This window comes from Mytilus californianus, unplaced genomic scaffold, assembly GCF_021869535.1.
Source record: "Mytilus californianus isolate M0D057914Y unplaced genomic scaffold, xbMytCali1.0.p SCAF_1, whole genome shotgun sequence".
Classification (NCBI taxonomy): domain Eukaryota; kingdom Metazoa; phylum Mollusca; class Bivalvia; order Mytilida; family Mytilidae; genus Mytilus; species Mytilus californianus.
In genome coordinates, this window is record NW_026262581.1 from 21,409,723 (window position 1) to 21,430,855 (window position 21,133).

The following is a 21,133-nucleotide window of genomic DNA, read 5'->3' on the forward strand; positions in this document are numbered from 1 at the left end:
GAGGGTGATAGAGCAGATTGTAACCCCTCGAAAAGACATTGTCAACCTTGGCTTCGCCTCAGTTCACAATGTTTTCTCAGGGTAACAATGTGCTCTATCACCCTCTCAGCTATGTGTTATTTATGTAATGGTTTATGTTGCATCAGTTTACTATTTCACATCACAAACCCCTCAATATTAGGGTATACACCCCTTTAATGTTAATTTTGCAAATTCCTGGACTTAATCATAAGAAAACAAGATAGAGTATGTACATGACAAGGATAACAGGAATCACCAAATATATTGCACAGTACAACAGACCATACCAACCACTATTTACAAACTCCTTCCAGTAAATAATATACTCCTCCCAGTAAATAATATATTCCTCCCAGAAAATAGATATACAAACAAATAAAACAAAATGAACAACATGTGGTCCAGATAGCTTGTACAGACACAGCGTGGTGTGGTTGATAAAACCTGGTTTCAAATGCAATTACCTCCCCCTTTAATAAGATGTTTTTAACGTTAAACCCAAATTTGGCAATATAAAAACCTGCTCAATCCAGCTAGCAACATGATGACCACTAACTTGGAATGGAGAAATGAAACACATCTTATAATTTGGAAAGAATGGTAAGAATGTGCTTGCCACTACAGGTAGCTAGCTATGGTAGCCACAGTTGTTTAATACTGTTCCTGAAGAACACAAAAAAAAATCAGACAATCCTTACAGGTTTCATGAAGTCTCCATATATATTTTAAAAATAGAATACATCATTTTTATTACCTAAAGTTGTCAGTAGCTATCTAAAATTGTCAGACAATTTTAACTGAATTAGTATATTATGCCTGTAGTTCTTGCTGTTAAAGAATATAACACTGTAAAAGTAACTTTGAATTTTAATGCCTTTCAAAATGCTACTACTTTGTGATGTAAAACATCTGAAAATGCAAATTTATAAATCAACAAATAAAGCAAAGAAATCCCAGCCTCTTTTTTATACGACCGCAAAAAATTTTTTGCGTTTGTATAATGCTATCATGTAGTCGTTGTTGTCAGCATCAGTATCGTCGTCCGAAGACTCATTTGGTTTCCAGACAATAACTTTAGTTTAAGTGAATGGATCTCTATGAAAGAAGGTTCAAAATCACAAAAGGAAGGTTGGGATTGATTTTGGGGGTTATGGTACCAACAGTTTAGGAATTAGGGGCCAAAAACAAGCATTTTTGTAGTTTCAGGACAATAACTTGTGTGTAAGTGTATGGATCTCTCCGAAACTGTACCACAAGGTTCCATATCACAAAGGGAAGGCTGGAATTGAGTTTGGGGGGTAAATTGCCCCAAATGTTCAGGAATAAAGGGCAATAAAGGGGCCAAAAACAAGCATTTTTCTAGTTTCTAGACAATAACTTGTGTTTAAGTGTATGGATCTCTCTTAAATTGTACTACAAGGTTCCATACCACAAAGGGAAGGCTGGGCTTGAGTTTGTAGGTAATTACTCCAAGGGGGTTCAAAAATTTTTTTTGGGGGGGGGATTTTTTTTCCCAATTTTTTTGGAGGGTTTATATTTTTTCTTCAAAATTTATGAAATTTCAAATTTTTTGAAAAGCTTCAAGAAGAAATCTTCAATTGCTCAATATTGAGAATAGCACAGTATTGCGCAATAGCAAGAAATCTACATTGAGATCAAAAGGGTCCAAAATTAAACTTTGTTTGATTCATCAAAAACTGAATTATTGCGGCTGTATGATATGCTGAATCTTATTGAGCATTTAGATTATTTATTTTGGGCCCATTTTATCATGTTTATCTGAGGATTTAAAAAACCAGCACTGATGTAAATTGGTAAAAGCACACATTTTTATAATTTTCATATCCACTTCCCAGCTCAATATTATGCTTTACATGGTACAAGATTTAAAATGAATATTTTTGCAAACAACAAAGGACAACTCCTAAAATTTACACCCAACATATGGAACTCCATTAAAAGTATGGTACTTTGTTTTATTGGACTGCCTACATATTTCCTATATAGAAAATGTGTAAAATGAAATCCCTTCTGATCTGTCTACTAATGTGGAAGTAAACTTGACTTGTATAGAAAGTACACTTGATTATATAGGTAATAGCTTTCAACCAAACATTACAAGTATTTCACTTTAAGGCACCAACCATGCATCTTTTTTTTGTAGGGATGAAGCCTGGGTTTTTTTTTTCTGGACCAAACAACTGTTTTCAACTTAAATCAAAATTAAAAAACTCTTTCAATAACATGCAGGAACAGTTAACAAACTCAACAGTTGAATTTATTTCTTCAAAAATTTTCAGTGGAAACTAACCATTCTTCACTTCCCTTTGATTTTTTTTTCGTAAAAAATACAGAAACAAACTTTTTTTTAAACATGCCCCCCTAACCCCCCAAAAAATAAAAGATCGGTGCCTAAGTCCTTTATGTGTAATAAAATGTTCCTAACAAAAATTGGGTCTTATTACAGATATAATTCACTTGTTTTAGATTGTTCTTAATATGGCCAATAAGAATTCTTCTCTCAAAAGCAAGAAATATGTTAGCTTATCACAAAGTTTGTTACAAAGGTAAACAAGGACATTTTGACAGGTGATCACGTTCGTTATGGAATCTGACGATAATTTTAAAAAGCAAACAGAAATAGGCCCCCAGTATTCTAATGAACCTGTGTTTACACTACAATGTAACCAATGTGAGTCAACTGTATGTAGGAGAGGAATGAGTGCTGTACTACTAGCGAATGCTGAAGTCCAACTTTTTTCAACGGACTGTCCTGAAATCTGGTAAGGACTGGACTGGAGAAAACTACAATAATTATCTTTTATCAAACTTTTCACACACAATGACATATAATACAACATAATATAAGATATGTAGCACGCATGCTTAAAACAGCAGAGCATCTAGGGAAAGCATTGGTTAAATGATTATAAGCACCAAAGGCATTAAAGCAAGTCTAAAGTAAAAATTTTTATGAATGAGTTACATACATGTATGTACGTCAATCGTTGTATACAACAACATTGAACAATCAATTCTTACTGTGCAGTAATAACATTAGCATTGTGACATATTAAATGTATGGGAAAGAGTATGAATTTGAAAGTTGTCTTTACAAAAATTACATGCAAGAGAACGGGTCTCACTAATTAGCGACAAGTAGCGTCAAGAAGCGTCAAGAAGAATAAATTCAGCGACAAGAAGCAACAAAAAGACTATTTAGCGACAAGAAAACTTTAAAAAAATATTATTAGAATAAATATATTAAAAAAAAATATGCATTGACAGCAATAAAGAGATTTTCATTTTTTTTATTATATTGATAGATGAAGAAATTAATGAGTCAAGATAACATTTGGAGGTTTGCCTGTGATCTTATCAATTTCTTTCAAAGAATTAATATTGATGACAGCTTGCATATATCATCAGCAATATTTTGTTTGTTTAATAGGATAGGTACCTATGTATTCTGCTATTGCTTTATTCATGGTTTCAAGAGAATGGCCAGGCATTTTTTTCGAAGCAGCTGATTATTTTCTTGTAAGAATTACTTCTTTTCATAGAAGCATAATGACTCTTAAGGATGAACAAATTAGAACCATGGTTGGAGTAAAGGAAGTGTGTCCCTTATTGTATTGCTACAATAACATTCAATTAACACCTATAACTTTGTACACGCGTCAGACTATACAACTACATGCGCCAGAATATACAATAATTGTAAATAGTGAGCAACTGTTGAACACTCAACATTGTCTTTAATTACCTTTAATCTTCAATCAACTTTAAACTTTGCATAAACATCATACATATCGTTTGATAAGTCAATACCCAAATAAAATATTCACGTTTTAGTAACATTATCTTTTCTGGACACTGATTCACGTATAATGCATTTTCATGCAGTCAGTTTATTATATTTTAGACAAAAAGAGTGTTAAAAATTAATATCATACTAGGACAGGGAAATTTCTATATTTATCAATATCTATCAATATATTTAAAAAAAAAAATGAAAATCACTTTACTTTCCGTATACATGTATTAAAATAAATGTCAATGCATATTTTTTTATTATATTTATTTTAATAATATTTTTATTAAGTTTTCTTGTCGCTAAATAGTCTTCTTGTCGCTTCTTATCGCTAAAATTCTTCTTGTCGCTAATTAGTGAGACCGAAGAGAACTCTACTGTACATGTATTACAAATAACAAATAACATAAGCTCTGTAAAGCTTTTAACTGACACACATATAAATGACAAAACAAAACAATATAAGGTTAGCATAGGTAGCATTGCAATGGTAAAAGCACTATAAGCAATAAAGAAAGTCTTCTACATATGAAACCTCATTTAAGCAGCTTATCTGCAGCATATTATCAAAATAAAAGCACCAGCTAAAAGGATATATTTGAATAAAGAAATATAATATAGCTTATGAACAGAAGACACATGTGAAAGAGCTGTCGTTTCAGTTATTAAACTTTTGAACTGGTTCAAACTTGTTTGGGTACATGTATGTCATTTGCAGTCAATCAAGAATGTGGACCCAGCATATCTTACAAAATGTGAGCAAGAACCTTTTCCCCCCCCTGAGGATTTTATCAATATGATCTCTTTTAAAAGAATAATTAAGTATACTGGTATATTTTAAAATAATAATGTCGTCATGAAGATATAAAGGACTTTGTGTAGTATTTTGAAAATTTCTACAGCCTTACAAATGTTGGTTAACATGATCATTTATCAGTAAGTTAGAGTCTCTGATGATAGGTTCACATTAACAAATGTACTAATTTAAAAATGTATGTGATGGCCTAGGCCTCCAAAGATTTGAAAGTTTTGAAATTTTTGAGTCAATGTTGAATCTTCAGACAAGCCTCACATTTTGGTATGCCTTCATATGAAGTTATTTCATGCAATTATATGAGATACCAACATTTTTCAATAAAGGTGTCCTTCATCTTTGACAGTTGGAAAAGTCTTTTTCTAATTTAAATAAAACATGTAGCAAGCACAAGATAACATAAACAAATGGAAAGGATGCCTTTTAACCTTAAAAAAAAGTGCAAAACTATTAGTCTTGTTTTAAAAGGTAAAACACTTATTCAACTATTTTATTATTTTTACTAATAAAAGATTAGAATATATATAGAACTATTAATTCCTAGAAAAAATGAATTTATGTTAAATATTTTCAATTGTCCCTAGAGGGTCATTTTTAATTGGGGACTTGGTAGCCAAGTGGTCTAGGTAGTTCATCTGCAGCGATCACTAGCATGTCTTTACTAAGGTTGTGACCTCAACATCTGCTTGTGGAAGGATACATTTAACTTCTGCCTTAATTGACTAGGAATGCCAGTTTTCCTGGCGAAGGTCATTGTTCTCTCCAGGTACTCCCACTTCCTCCACCAATAAAAGTTGGCTGCCACAATATAGTCAAGTGTGCTGAAAGTGGCTTTAAAGACAATCAGTCAATTATCTTTATAAATGGCAATTGACCCGATAGCCATGGTCACATGGATCTATCTATCAGTGACATTTTAAGTTCTAATCTTATTGCTGAACAATCATTATTGAAACTAAAATCTTGAAATGCGATATTTTTTCAGTGATGTTGCCACAACAACCAACTTGTTCCTTGCAGAGAATTGTGATTGTTGGTTAGTGAATATGGCCTGTATTAATTGGTAAGTTCATTTACAAGGACAATTCTATTTCATTTTTTATATGTCTACATGCTTGCAAATATTACCTCTAATTGAAAAGTAAGATGATATAATAAAAATAAACAAAGTCGTACTGGAAAGGCAATTTTTCTAGTTATACTACAGTGTTATATTCCTAATTTTGGGGAACAAAGGAAATGTAGATCAATGTTTCAGCTTTTTTTGATTCAGCCATGCTCGATCTATGTGATCACTCCAGATTTTGAGATGGTGCAGAATTCTAAGTTGGAAACATATCATGAAACTAATTATGTGTTTTTGTCGAGCCTGCGACTTTTGTCGCAGAAAGCTCGACATAGGGATAGCGATCCGGCGGCGGCGGCGGCGGTGTTAGCTAACTTCTTAAAAGCTTTATATTTTAGAAGGTGGAAGGTCTGGATGCTTCATACTTTGTATATGGATGCCTCATGTTACGAAGTTTCCGTCAGTCACATGTCCAATGTCCTTGACCTCATTTTCATGGTTCAGTGACTACTTGAAAAAAAAGTTAAGATTTTTTGTAATGTTAGATTCTCTCTTATTATAAGTAATAAGATAACTATATTTGGTATGTGCGTACCTTGCAAGGTCCTCATGCCCGTCAGACAGTTTTCACTTGACCTCGACCTCATTTCATGGATCAGTGAACAAGGTTAAGTTTTGGTGGTCAAGTCCATATCTCAGATACTATAAGCAATAGGTCTAGTATATTTGGTGTATGGAAGGACTGTAAGGTGTACATGTCCAACTGGCAGGTGTCATCTGACCTTGACCTCATTTTCATGGTTCAGTGGTTATAGTTAAGTTTTTGTGTTTTGGTCTGTATTTCTTATACTGTATGCCATAGGTCTACTATATTTGGTGTATGGAATGATTGTAAGGTGTACATGTCTAGCGGGCAGGTGTCATCTGACCTTGACCTCATTTTCATGGTTCAGTGGTCAAAGTTAAGTTTTTGAGTTTTGGTCTTTTTTTCTAATACTATGTGCAATAGTTCAACTATATTTGGTATGTGCGTACCTTGCAAGGTCCTCATGCCCGTCAGACAGTTTTCACTTGACCTCGACCTCATTTCATGGATCAATGAACAAGGTTAAGTTTTGGTGGTCAAGTCCATATCTCAGATACTATAAGCAATAGGTCTAGTATATTCGGTGTATGGAAGGACTGTAAGGTGTACATGTCCAACTGGCAGGTGTCATCTGACCTTGACCTCATTTTCATGGTTCAGTGGTTATAGTTAAGTTTTTGTGTTTTGGTCTGTATTTCTTATACTGTATGCCATAGGTCTACTATATTTGGTGTATGGAATGATTGTAAGGTGTACATGTCTAGGGGGCAGGTGTCATCTGACCTTGACCTCATTTTCATGGTTCAGTGGTCAAAGTTAAGTTTTTGAGTTTTGGTCTTTTTTTCTAATACTATGTGCAATAGTTCAACTATATTTGGTATGTGCGTACCTTGCAAGGTCCTCATGCCCGTCAGACAATTTTCACTTGACCTCGACCTCATTCATGGATCAGTGAACAAGGTTAAGTTTTGGGGGTCAAGTCCATATCTCAGATACTATAAGCAATAGGTCTAGTATATTCGGTGTATGGAAGGACTGTAAGGTGTACATGTCCAACTGGCAGGTGTCATCTGACCTTGACCTCATTTTCATGGTTCAGTGGTTATAGTTAAGTTTTTGTGTTTTGGTCTGTTTTTCTTATACTATATGCAATAGTTCAACTATATTTGGTGTGTGGAAATATTTTATGATCTATTTGGCAGTCATGCAGGTTTTATTTGACCTTGACCTCATTTTCAAGGTTCATTGCTCAGTGTTAAGTTTTTGTGTTTTGGTCTGTTTTTCTTAAACTATAAGCAATAGGTCAACTCTATTTGTTGTATGGAAGAATTGTTAGCTGTTCATGCCTGCCTAGCATGGTTCATCTGACCTTGACCTCATTTTCATGGTTCATTGGTCAATGTTTAGTTTACTTGGTTAATGTTAAGTTTATGTGACAGTTGTAATAAAGCTTTATATTTAGGACTATCAACATAATATCAATGATTAGTAAAGAAGGCGAGACATTTCAGTGTGTGCACTCTTGTTATGACTTGCTGGAACTTTAGTTTATACACCATTTTAATCATTAACTGCCATCTTTTGACATGTTATTTTCCCTTAAAATTAAGAAAATTTGGTTGTTTATTTTTTCAGTCCCTTGGTTTCTTCTCTGTTAAAAGTGTATAAATACAAGTTTAAACCTTTTAGGCTAAAATAACATCCAAAGTTGTGAGAGTTGTCTATAAAAATGTCATCTGGAAGCTTGCATAAGAAAAAAATATTGAAAATGAGATAAAAAAAAAAATGTCTGACTACCTGCAGCTAAAAAATGGCTGGATCACAGCACCGACGATGCTTTGATTTTATCAAGAAAACACAATTTTTGTCGAGCCTGCGACTTAGGGATAGTGATCCGACGGCGGCGTTAGCTAACTTTTTAAAAGCTTTTATATTTTAGAAGGTGGAAGACCTGGATGCTTCATACTTTGTATATATAGATGCCTTATGTTACGAAGTTTCCGTCTGTCACATGTTCATTGTCCTTGACCTCATTTTCATGGTTCAGTGACTACTTGAAAAAAAAGTTGTGATTTTTTGTAATGTTAATTTCTCTCTTATGAGTATAGTAATAGGATAACTATATTTAGTATGTGCGTACCTATCAAGGTCTTCATACCCGTCAGACAGTTTTCACTTGACCTCAACCTCATTTCATGGATCAGTGAACAAGGTTAAGTTTTGGTGGTCGTCCATATCTCAGATACTATAAGCAATAGGTCTAGTAGTAAAGCTTTCATTTAGGACTATCAACATAATATCAATGGTTAGTAAAGAAGGCGAGACATTTCAGCGTGTGCACTCTTGTTTTGTTAAAATACAACTTTCAGATTCTAAATATTTATACTATTAAGCTATGACAAGCAAAACTGCAAGAATACGTGAAAACAACAACAAAGTATAGTAAGTAAAAAGTAAGATGCAAAATTATGTCAAGTTTTTTTTGGGGGTATAAATTTGGAAGTTACAATGTAAATGTATGTAGGAAAAGGCTTGAAAGGCAAGTAAAAGTAAATATATTAAATCATGCATCTATATCTTAAACAAGGAAATGTTGATGAAAACATTAATTTGTTATGAGCTGATTATTTGTGACATGCAACTATCTTTTCAGTGGGAATTGCCTAGGTTACAATGTCAGAGTGCCATGTCGTGATTGTCTTTCATCATCCAATAATGGCCATTTATGGATGTTTTATGTAGGTGCTGTTTCCTCGTATGAACGGTTGAATTATAAAGGTTTGTAAAAATGATATTTGTACACATATACATGTATATTGTAGAAACAGATGCTAATTACTACTATTATAATATGTAGATTTAATATAAAATGCTGAATAAAAAGAGATTTGAGGAATACATCAACTAAATAACAACCAGAAGACAAAACAAAAAAAAGCTAAAGGTCAGCATATACAGTCCACCAAAGGACAAGTATCTATATAATATGCTACGCACTTAACAGCTCAGAGTCTAGAAAAATTGTGAATATATGTAACAGAGACTATAAAAGGTCTGCCATAACAAGAGTGTAAGAAGGAATGATTTCTAGTATGCAGAAATAGAGTTTTCTTTGCTACAGTGTTATCAAGTATTATTTTACTAGCACCTATGGTTTTATGTCTTATAATATCAATTTTATATATAACAGTGTTTTTCTCACCTGATTTTGTGAATATTCTTTATAAACATGAAAATAATTTTTTGAAATTTTCAGTCGTCAAATTGAAATACAAAAACTTTCACTTTCATGCATTTTAAAGTACATTCTAATTTCATACTGTAGTGTGGTAAAATTTGTGGAAAGCTCTAAAAATGAATTTGTGTATTTCACTTTGCAGGTGAAGAAGTTCTTTTGTGGGGCAATTTAAATGAAGATGAAAAGAAATATGAACAGTTTTTGAAAGATCAAGATATATGTTGCAGATGATAGAGCATAAACAGAAAAAAAAATTTAGGGATGCAAATAGACAAAGAAGCTAAATAGCGATCATGATTTAAACATGATTTCTCTTGCCAGCTGATTAGTTTGAACACATTCAAATTTAATGATCCCTACATTTCCAAGATTAACCACCCACCTTGATTTGGTTTAATCTTACACATATGCCATTTGATCTGAAGATTCTATTCAAAAATATTGTTTGAGCCAGGATGCTTTTTTGAAATATCTTGAGAGATAGACCTTACACTGGAATTTCTATTTTTCATCACTTGATATAATTTTCACACTGGGCATGTGAAGGATTTTTATCTTTATTTGAAAATCAAGATATTGACTGAAAACTGTTATTTTTATTTGGGGGGGGGGGGGTGTTGTTGTTGTTGTTAAATTTTTTTCAAGGGAGAACACTGTACATTTTGTTATGAAATGAATTACAAATATCTTTTATGTCTTCTTTTTGAAGACAATTGTGCTTATGCTTCCATATGATTTTTTTTTAGAAAAAGTAAGAGAGTTTGTGTTAAATTTAAAATATGTTTCTTTATTAAACTAGATCTTTACCTTATATACAAATTTTCTGGCATTTTCACGATATATACCTCATCAACATTATATGCATAAGCTATTGTATACAAATTTTAGTGATTTATTATGGAATTCAGGAAGCCCTGAAGAAATATTTGTACCTGTATATATGCAATTTCAGCTTTCATTGATAATTGTGTGTTTATTCAAGTATTAAGATCATTAGTTATTGTTTTAATTTGTATAAGATATGCAACTGATACCACGTAATCAGTAAATAAAAAGTAGTAGAAATACTATCCTAAATAACTGCCTCAAGTAAATTTTTGAACTTATTTTTTTTTTAGCAAGAAATAAACATTAGCGTGTCAGGTACATTCAAACATCTTGTTTTTTTTAATTTTTTTTTTTCAAATTCAAATTATGTGATTTTTTTTTATACACATAATATTATCAAAGTTGTATGCACCAGTTGCACTTTTTCTAAAATTGAGAATCAACTTTCAACCATAGCTACCTACATTGTTACTTTTTCTGATTAACTTTCGATTTTTAAAACAAAGATTTAAAAACATGTATCTGCAGTAGATATAATTATGGATATGTTTTTACTTTGTAATAATCTTTTGAAAAACCATTATTTTTCAAATGGTCAGAAGAATTTTGAATTGAACTTTATTTTTGCTAGAAAATATGTCTTGGTTAAAGTATTTTTGCAGTAAATGGATAAACCCTAGGCAACCATAGGGCTTTATAGATTGAATATTGTAGATTAATAGCATAAAACATTCATATGATAGCCAATTTTCTTGGTCTCAATTTCTTTTGGAAATAGTGCTGACAGTTGAGAAAAAAAAATAGTTGCTGTCTTTGTTTAATGAAAGCAATCTGTCCCGTCAGTGCTCACAAGCACTTTGATTTGTTTATACTGAAAATGATGTGATGATTTTAACAAAATAAATGGCTAACACATGAATGGTTTATTCTGTAGGGTTACAAACTCAGGCATACAAAGTTTTAATGTACCAGTACACAGCTTTTGTATGTATTGTACAGTATATGTTAGATTGTTTATGTAAACTGTGATATCTTTTGTTTATAGTGCTGGCATTATTGTTTATAGGTATGTATTGCGGTTTCAGTATTTTAGAAATTTTCTCCAGTCCCTTTTGAGATTTCTTTTTAAAGAAAAACAGTAAAGTTGTCATAATAACTAGTATGTTTCCTTGCAAATCTGTATATTAATGGTTTAATATTTAAGAATAAGAAAAGGGCAAATGTGAGGTCATTACATGTATGCCAAAATTGGATCAAAATCTCAAATTTGTTTCAATAAATTCAGATTTAGACTAAATGATAACTTCTTAAAGTATCAGATTTCTGAGTAAGAATTCATTTGATTCTATTTTATTGCCTAATGTCTCTAAAATAAAATGAATTTCATGTCTACTTATAGTTGTTCATGTTTTTGGAATCGTTTAGGGTTTTGAGTAAACAGTAGTTGCCATTATTTTGTTTTTGTTGTTGTGGCGGTTGTAATGTTGATAATTTTTTCATTACTTTTAATTTCTGAGCAAAACATACCTAATGTAATGGAAAATTGTGATAATTTAGTTTGGGGGTCTGAGGGGTATGATTTCAAGAAATTTGTTTTTGTGTTTACCATTTTTATTCAGGAACGTGTGTCTATAAATTTTTGAAGTACATGTATATGTAATAAACATAACTTTTTTTTTGCAGTCCTGTGGAATATTTACCAGGTACTGGTACTCTATAACCATTACTTTTTGTAAGGAGAAACAGACAAATTTTTTTTTTAATTGTGGCCTAAGTTTTGATGCATAATACATGAAAACCAATCCTTGACATTATGGGTAGCAACATTGATACTAGATGACAAGGGAGATAACTATACTAAACAAAATAGAAAGGGAAAAATTACCTGTTTTCTCAGATCAAAAATAAACTTGTCTCATTGGCAATCATACCTCATCTCCTTATTTTTATATTAAATGCAAATTTAACTAATATTTTTTTATTATTTTTTTGTCTTATTTATTTCAAGTATAACCTTTCACCCGTACATTTCCCTACTCAATTTGTTTCTGGTCAATTGTACACATTTTTATGTATGAAACGGTAGTGCTTTTGCTCATGCAATCAAAATAGATATATGCATATGTAGTTACTTACCTATAGTGTGTATTGCCCAAAGTGATATTGATGAATTTATGTGTATTTTTTGTATAATTATTTAGATACAGCTACAAAATAGTAGATACCTATGTAAAGTTTATATACATATGTTTACATTTTTTTTCATGTTACACGAATACATTAAACTTATTTTCATTTGATCATGTGTCACTTTTTTACTGAAATTTTGTCAGCAAGACCAGGCTAATTTTTACCTGTGTTGCCAATGGTGAATACAGGTCTAGTAACTGCTGGACTCCATCCAACCAAAAGACCTTGAGTAAAAATTTTGTCATAGTTCTATTGGCTTTTATGTAATGGAATGGTCTGCAACTTGATAATGTTGAGTTGAAGCATGTAAGAAATAGTTACATCTGCCATTTGAAATTTTACAACACTCATTGTACAAGTACAATTTTCATCAAAGTTTTTCCTGGCTTCTTTGGAAAGTAATGATTTCATATTTGGTCTGCAGCTTGATAAAGTTGAGTTGTAGTGTAAAGGCAATTTCTACATCTGCCGTGCAGCCACTTCTTGTTCGCAGATAGTTTGAAATTTTACAACACAATATACAAGTAACATTTTTGTCTTAAGTTTTCTTGACTTCATTGAAAGGGGATGATAAGTTATGCTTTTGTATTCATGTGACATCAATCAATTGTATGCAACACAGGTTCAGAATGGATTGTTTGATGGATGTGGTATCTAGTGGGTAATCTGTTAACCATATTTAGGATGAGGACATGTTAAAAAAAATATGAATAATTTTTAAGACTAGATTGATGCACCTACACAACAATGCAGTTAGATTTTGTTATCTGTTTGGGTAATATTCATTTTAATTGGATACATTTCAGGAAATTAAAAATGTCCTGTGCGACCAGGCATACATGAAAACGAACAAGTAAGGTACTTGAGTCTTGAGAGATAATTAACTCAACAATACTATGTTCATGTATTACTGTAAATTTAGAAATTATTGCGTGCATTTATTATTGCGATTTTTGAAGAATGGACTAAAATGCAAAAATAATTATTGCAATTTTAGGAAAATATGCATACAGGTTTATGTATCAGATATCAGGATGTGAGTTCTTATGAATGAGATACTCATCCAATTGCATTATTCACAATAAGAAAACCTCATAATAACTTCTGAACTTACGGTAAATCATTCTGACAGACGTTTGTTCAGACACATCATTCTTACTCCATGCTGACACACCTTTGCTAATACTAATAAAATCTACATGATTAGTATACATGCAAATTCCAGTTTTAAAGTCCTTGTCTTGACCCAACAACAACAACTTGAGACAAACATGCTACCAAGAGACAGCTGATGCCGTTGTAATTGCAGTGCTTTTGAATATCCTCCATTCAACTAGGCTTTCAAATAAAGTAAATTTCACTAAAACAATGCATGCTGTTAAGCGTGAAATTTTTCGTGCTGAGCTTATTTTGCTCATTTTGCAAATAAGGTGAAATAATGAAAATATTCGCTAGTGTTATTTTATTCTTTAAAAAAAAGGAATGCAGTTTTGTGTGTCCTTATTTAGTATTGTTACATGTATTTTCATCATTTGTATGTTTTTTTTGCTCAGCTAAATTAATCAATGAATGATTGGCTTTTAAAGGAGAAATTTAAAGGTCCCATTGAATAGACTCCACAGAATAGAATAGGTAATGTATTTATAAAATTGGACAGGTAAAAAATTAAATACCTTGACAAAGAGGAACTGCTTCTGTGGAAAGGTTTTATTTCTTTTGCAATACAAAAATTAAGCAGCTATATCTATTGATGTAAATAGTGGATGGTTAGAAATTTTGGCATATTATAGTCTGTCAGTCAGACATGTACACTATTCAAATATTCCATACACCAAATATAGCTGACCTATTGCTATTTGTATTTGAAAAACAGACCAGAACACAATAACTTAACATTGACCAATGAACCATGAAAATGAGGTCAATGTCAGATGATACCTGCAGCTACCTGTTAGACAGTCATTTACACCTTATAATCTTTCCATACACCAAATATAGTTGACCTATTGCTTGTAGTACTTAAAAAACAGACCAAAACACAAAAACTTAACATGACCAATGAACCACGAAAATGAGGTCAAGGTCAGATGATGGCTGCCAGAAAGATATGTACACCATACATCAAATATAGCTGACCTATTGCTATGTGTGCTTGAAAAATAGACTAAAACACAAAAACTTAACATTGACCATGAACCATGAAAAAGAGGTCAAAGTAAGATGAAACCTGCTAGACTGACATGCACCCTTTACAATCATTCCATACACCAAATATAGTTGACCTATTGCTTAAAGTATCTGTGAAACAGACCTAATGTGCAACTTTAACCTTGATCACTGATCCATGAAATGAGGTTGAGGTCAGGTGAACCCCATTTGACAGACATGTAGACGTTGCAAGGAACACATATAACAAATATAGTTATCCTATTACTCATGACAAAAAACCATGAAAATGAGGTCAAGGACAATGGACATATGACAAACGGAACTTTGTAACATAAGGTATCTGCATACAAGGTATGAAACATCCAGGTCCTTTATCTTCTGAAATATAAAGCTTTATACAAATAGTCTACACCCCCACAACTGCTGGATAGTAATCCCAAAGTCTTGCATACTGTGACTTTCGTCGGAGGCGAGACAAAAAACTATTTGTGTTCACTGTAAATACCGGTACTAGGTTACCCGGTAACTATTTTTGGTCTATACAATCACAGTAAGCTGTACATGACTGCCTGACAGGATTCATTTAATCATGACCTCATTTTCAGATTTCATTGATCAATGTTAAGTTTGCCTGATTAAGATATATTTCTCAAATACTGTAAGTGGTAGTACATGGTCTGTAGAATCATTGTAAGATGAACATGACCATCAGACAGGAGTTATCTGATCTTGTTCTCATTTTCATAGTTTATTAATAATTGTGATTAGGTCAGTTTTTCCACTGCAATAAGTTATAGGTCAAATATAATGCATTATACAACAATCAATATAAACTGTGTTAGTCTGTCAGGGTTCACCAAAATGTGACTTCATTGTCATTGTTTATTTATGAATGTAAATTTTTCGGATTAGGTCATTTTATCTGTAACTTGAATCAATAGGTCACCAATATTTGGTGTATAGAATCATTTTTAGGTGTTCAATGCCATCTGACAGGGTTCATTTGACCTTGACCTATTACTTGTAGTTTATAAAACTATTAAGTTTTCATGAATAGGTCAGTTCTTGGTTACCATGAGTAACATGTCTAAATTTGAATCATTGTGGATTTACACATCTTTGTACACATTTACTTGATCTTGACCTCATTTTTATTGTTTGTTATGTCTGAACTTCAGAAGGAAGAATTCTTTTCTTAATTCTCATTCAACCTTGTCCTGGTATTAACTTTTTTTTTTATAGATTTATACTAAGTACGAAGGTTTAATAATAAAGACATTGTGTTCCACATCATCAGGACCTTTGACCTCAAAATCCCATTATTGTTTTTAGGGGGAGATTTTCTTGTCTGTGTCATCAATTTTTTTATCCTTTGAAATAGGCCTTAGAATATTTGGCATGTGGCACCTCAAGGTGGTGTGTTGTGTACCATAAAATATGACCTCTGTTTTGAACTTTCCAATAGTTTATGATACCTTGCTCTAACAAGGTCAATTTGTAAAGTAATGAATATCAAATGAACATAAGTTCAATGTCCTATACTGGAATTCAATAAAATCTGTCAGATAATTATCTTTAAATTCAATTATCTCCCCTTTAAGATGTCTGACCTTATAAATTTTGCTTCATATATATGCATCTTCCTTAGTTGAACCATTTTTATGTGTAATATCAAACTCCACCATGATTTAAGAGCTATTATGTGGATAAGGTCAATATCACAAGATGCGTTTCAATTTTTTTCATCATGAACATCTTTTTTTCGTATGATGTACATTTTAATGTCAGTCTTTTAAAATCTATCAAATATTGAAAGAGCAGTTGCAGTTACAAAGTCAGTTTAGTTTTCCTTCAAGATGTCAACCTGAAAATATTTTAATTCATGCATATCTTCAGAACTATGGTGTTACTACAATCCAATGTTTAAAACTATGTTTCTCTCTAGTAGTGTTTGGATACTTTTTCACTAGGTTGCTGTCCCATTGGTCTTTGCCCAACAACTCTTTGTGCCACATTTATATAAAATTTCATTCAAACTCATCCTAAAAGAAGTTTTCATAATTAATTGATAGATGTATGGGCAGGTGATTTCAAAATACATCCTCCGTAATGCAATTGTAATGTTTTCAATGTGTAGGGTTGTTTTTCGTCCTCAGTTTTCAGTTGCTTAATTTTGGATCTGTATTTCATATCTTATGTTGGTCTCAGGCATTCATGAAGTTGTATACAAAAATATCAAATATACATGAATATATTATTATCTCTTGATACTCATTGCAATATGGTCCTGAATATGCATTTTAATTTGCAGCTAGATGTTTAAAATTCAACAGCCATTTATCATCATCATTGCAATCTTCTGGATACACTCATCTATGTCTCAATGATTGAGATGGCTGTTTCTAAGTATTTAGAAAATGTAATTGAAAACTGAAACAAAATCATACTTATATTTTTATTTTTATAAATTTCAACAGTTTTTGACATTTTCTTATATATCAAAATTACTACAAAACACTTCTATTCTCATACAACTTAAGATAAAAATTTTACAACCATTTTCAACTTTCACACACTTCAAAATACTTCCTGTTTACCTTACTGACTAAATATATGCTACTGTAAACATGTATTTTTTTTCTGATGATATGGGCTTACAATAATTCTTACTTTGCAGCTGAAGTCCCTATTCAACTGTTTTTATTTTGAGGAATCCACTTCCTACTCTTGACTGTTTGAAATACTTCTATAAAATATTTAATTTCATCCTATTCAATTCTCACAATAATTTTTATAAAATTTTTGGTGAAAACATGTTCCAATTTCAGTGAAATATATACTCATAAATTATGTCCAAGCCATTAACATTGAGATTGTTTAACCATTTACTACACATTAAAAAAAAAAATCACCCTTTTTGAAAAAAAAGGAAATGAAAAAACTATGCCATTGTTAGGAAGAAATCTTAAAACTTAATAAAAATCAATAAACTTTCAACCAGGAAGTAATTTCCATACAATCTGATTAGAAGTGAATTCCAGAGAGGGTTATTTTTACACATCTGTCCATACTACATAAGTTTATGTTCACAAGCTTTTCAAATTCTTGTATATTTCTTATTAAGCTAAGAAAAAAACATTACTAAAACTATATTTGTACATGATCAGTCTCATAAATATAATATAATATTTCTGTGGTTATATTTCTGACTAGAATCAACCTATGCTCATAAGTTTCATAGTATAATGCAAGAAAATAAACCATTTACAAATGATATTCACCAACACTTTTTAAAGGTGAAAAAGCCCTAGCTTCAAAATATAAACTTTTTTTTTCGAAGTGGTTACTTTAAATAGCTGATTATTTAATTTTACCAACTAATTTATAAATTTATGTAAATGGTTCACTTTCAAGTACTCTTGCTATCTGAACAATGAATGAATGCACCTTTAATTTCAAAATCAATTTTTTAAAATTAGAATTTGAAGATACAAGTTATCCTTCTTGGAAAAGATGAAATGAGATTCAATATGGATGAAAAATAAATGTAGGTGTAATTACTTGTCGTTATTATACTGATTAAAATTGCAATTCCAAAATTAAATTCAATACAAGTATGGAAATAGACATGTAGAAGTAAGAAACAAAACTTAACTGAAATAGTGCCAAAATTCTGAATTTTAACTTTCTTCAGAATAATGAATGTACATGATTTACTTTTGTATAAACTTCTACATACAAGGAAAATAGATACTGAAAAAAATTAATATTCACAAATTTCTGTTATGGAGCAACTTGTAGTTATTGCATATACACTCAGAAGTAGGGTGGAGACATATGCTCTTATACTGGGATAAACTGACAAATATTCTGGATATTTCAAACATCACAAATTTTCCAATATCTCAACCTTTTTTCATAAAACTTTCAACCTTAACCAGAGATATCACACATAAGCAGTTACTTTGTAACATCAACTACATGCTATTTACTTTTCTCAGTACAAAATCTGTCTTTTCAAATCTTAAAAATTTGAATAAATGACTTTTTTCATCAAAGCACAAAACACTAAAAATACACATACCATAAGCCCTATATCAACTACATTTGCATAGTTAAATCTGAGCAAATATTAAACACCTTAGCACTGTTTGAAATATTTAACTAGTGAAAAAAAAAAACTACATTGAAAAAAAAAAATAAAACAACCTACGTTTTGCATTGTACAATCGTTCTGAAACGAAAAACACTTTTCACAGTTAAATTTTCATATTATGTTGCAAACTACTAATATTTCAAAATGACAACAGTTTCATAATTTTGCAATTCTTAATATAAATATTCTATAAAGAGAAAAATCAAACTAAAACAAAAATAACTGGCAAAGTATAGTTCTTGTATTGTACAGTCTCGATACATCTGCTGTATTGGCAAGATACTAATAAACCTTTAAATCAATATGGACAAATCTTTATGCAAAAATACTTCAAATATTTAATTATTTCTTTGAAAACTACAACTACATGCTGCAAATTCTACAACTACATGAACACATTGAATAACCAACACAATATTAACATTTGAAAACATGTCAATGCATGTCATGAAATCAGTCAAAATGAAAATGAACAAAAATTGAACAACAAAATGAAATAAAAATGGCTGACAGACAGATAACTTGCATTTAAATGAAAATCCATTGAAATATTCTCCCCTGCTGATCAAGCTGAAGAATTTACAAAAACCTTTCTAAACACTACAACTAAATAACTTTCATCCACTAGTTACGTAATTATGGCATGTTCTGTTAAAATAAAGGTAATTTACGAATTAATTTTTCATTTCATAATCTACAGAATTCTGTGACTTTCTATTTCAGTAGCTTTAACAGTCTGTCATCAACCTCAACTAGTGCAACCTTACTGGTAAAAAATTAACAAAAATCTACATGGTAAATCCAACTTAAAAATTTCTCAAAGCCACCTTTTCATGTGACCTGGTAAATAGAATTAAAATTTAATCAATTCAAAATGATACAACTTTACAACTTGGTAATTGGAACCTATGCAGTTTGTATACCGGTGTTTATTATAAAAGCTGTGTATATGTGGGGGAAAATCAAGTTTCTGGCTACTATTATTTGGACAACATCAACTTATTTTCAGTGACAAAAGTATAAAAAAAATATTTTAAAATATTGCCCTACATCAAAACAATCACAGAACTCAAGTGGAATGTTCTGTCACAAGCACCATTATATTTAATCTACAAAAATAAAAATTATACTAAAATGATTGAAAAATATAAGAGTTGTTCCATCAAAAAAATGTTCAAAAGTAAAACCACTAAATACTGCAATTTAGCATTCAGAGTATCTATTTATACTGAGGAAAAAGTAAAATCACAAAAATACTGAACTCCGAGGAAAATTCAATCGGAAAGTCCCTAATCACATGGCAAAATCAAATGACAAAACACATCAAACGAATGGACAACAACTGTCATATTCCTGACTTGGTACAGGTATTTTCAAATATAGAAAATGGTGGATTGAACCTGGTTTTATAGCGCTAAACCTCTCACTTGTACGACAGTCTTATCAAATTCTGCAAAAAAAAGGGTCCGCCAATAGCAGCATTTTAGAGCGTTCTTCCAAATGTTTTGATATGATGTAACAGTAATGAATGTTAAATTTTGGAAGAATTACCTGAATGACATTTCTGTTTTATTCTAAAAATAAGTCAAATGTAGATGTCTTTCCTGCTATTTTTATAGGGATAACAATAATGCCATAAAATTGTGGTAAATTGACAGACATGAGATGATATCAGATGGTGTAATGTTATATTGAAACTGAGTATTTTGTTTAAATGAGGAGAAATGAGATATTATTTTTTGCAAGCATTTTTTTTACCACTAAAATTTCAAAAAGGTTACAAAAATATTGTTTTCTTTGTAGCAATAAATTTTCCTTATTTCTATACTATTGATGAAATACTTTTGTGTAATGAAATAATAAATTAATAGCTACATGGGCAAGGTGAGCTAATGCAATGTCTGTCTCCTATTCTATTCTAAAACACTGAAACCTATAAACTTATTTGTCTATAAGTAAAATATATATTTTATATGGCCTAAATGAAATGAAATTTAACTTGTAAGGATTACAAATCTACAAACTTAAAAACATTCTTCAAACTAATATTCTTACATAAAAACACTCAACTAGATTAATTCCTAAATATTGCATAGTCTGTTCAGATTATCATTCTCTTCATATTTCAGCAAAAAAGGGAGAAATCTATCCTACATTACATAGAAAACTTATTGCTTAAAATTTTTGGAAGAAATTTCAATTTCAAACTTTTATTTATGAAATCTTATTGCTTTGTCCATATATGACTGTG

General features: G+C 31.1%; 2 protein-coding genes across 2 annotated transcripts in view; one reads left to right on the forward strand and one right to left on the reverse strand.

Moving 5' to 3' along the window:
• LOC127700652 (plexin-A4-like) overlaps window positions 1–21,133 on the reverse strand; it is a 254,130-nt gene that overhangs the window by 116,150 nt on the left and 116,847 nt on the right. The window lies entirely within an intron of this gene.
• Window positions 2,588–12,667, forward strand: LOC127700927 (protein FAM72A-like). The gene is made up of 4 exons (XM_052204659.1): window positions 2,588–2,804; window positions 5,635–5,712; window positions 8,955–9,079; window positions 9,682–12,667. The coding sequence occupies exons 1-4, from the start codon at window positions 2,626–2,628 to the stop codon at window positions 9,768–9,770; spliced, it is 471 nt and encodes a 156-aa protein (XP_052060619.1). The 5' UTR covers window positions 2,588–2,625; the 3' UTR covers window positions 9,771–12,667.

Bases quoted from the DNA above. Each gene is read 5' to 3' on its own strand.
- LOC127700927 (XM_052204659.1), top strand. From the start codon at position 2,626: ATGGAATCTGACGATAATTTTAAAAAGCAAACAGAAATAGGCCCCCAG. The intron at 5,713-8,954 runs GTAAGTTCATTT...CTATCTTTTCAG, and splicing joins AATATGGCCTGTATTAATTG to TGGGAATTGCCTAGGTTACA. The intron at 9,080-9,681 runs GTTTGTAAAAAT...TTCACTTTGCAG, and splicing joins TGAACGGTTGAATTATAAAG to GTGAAGAAGTTCTTTTGTGG.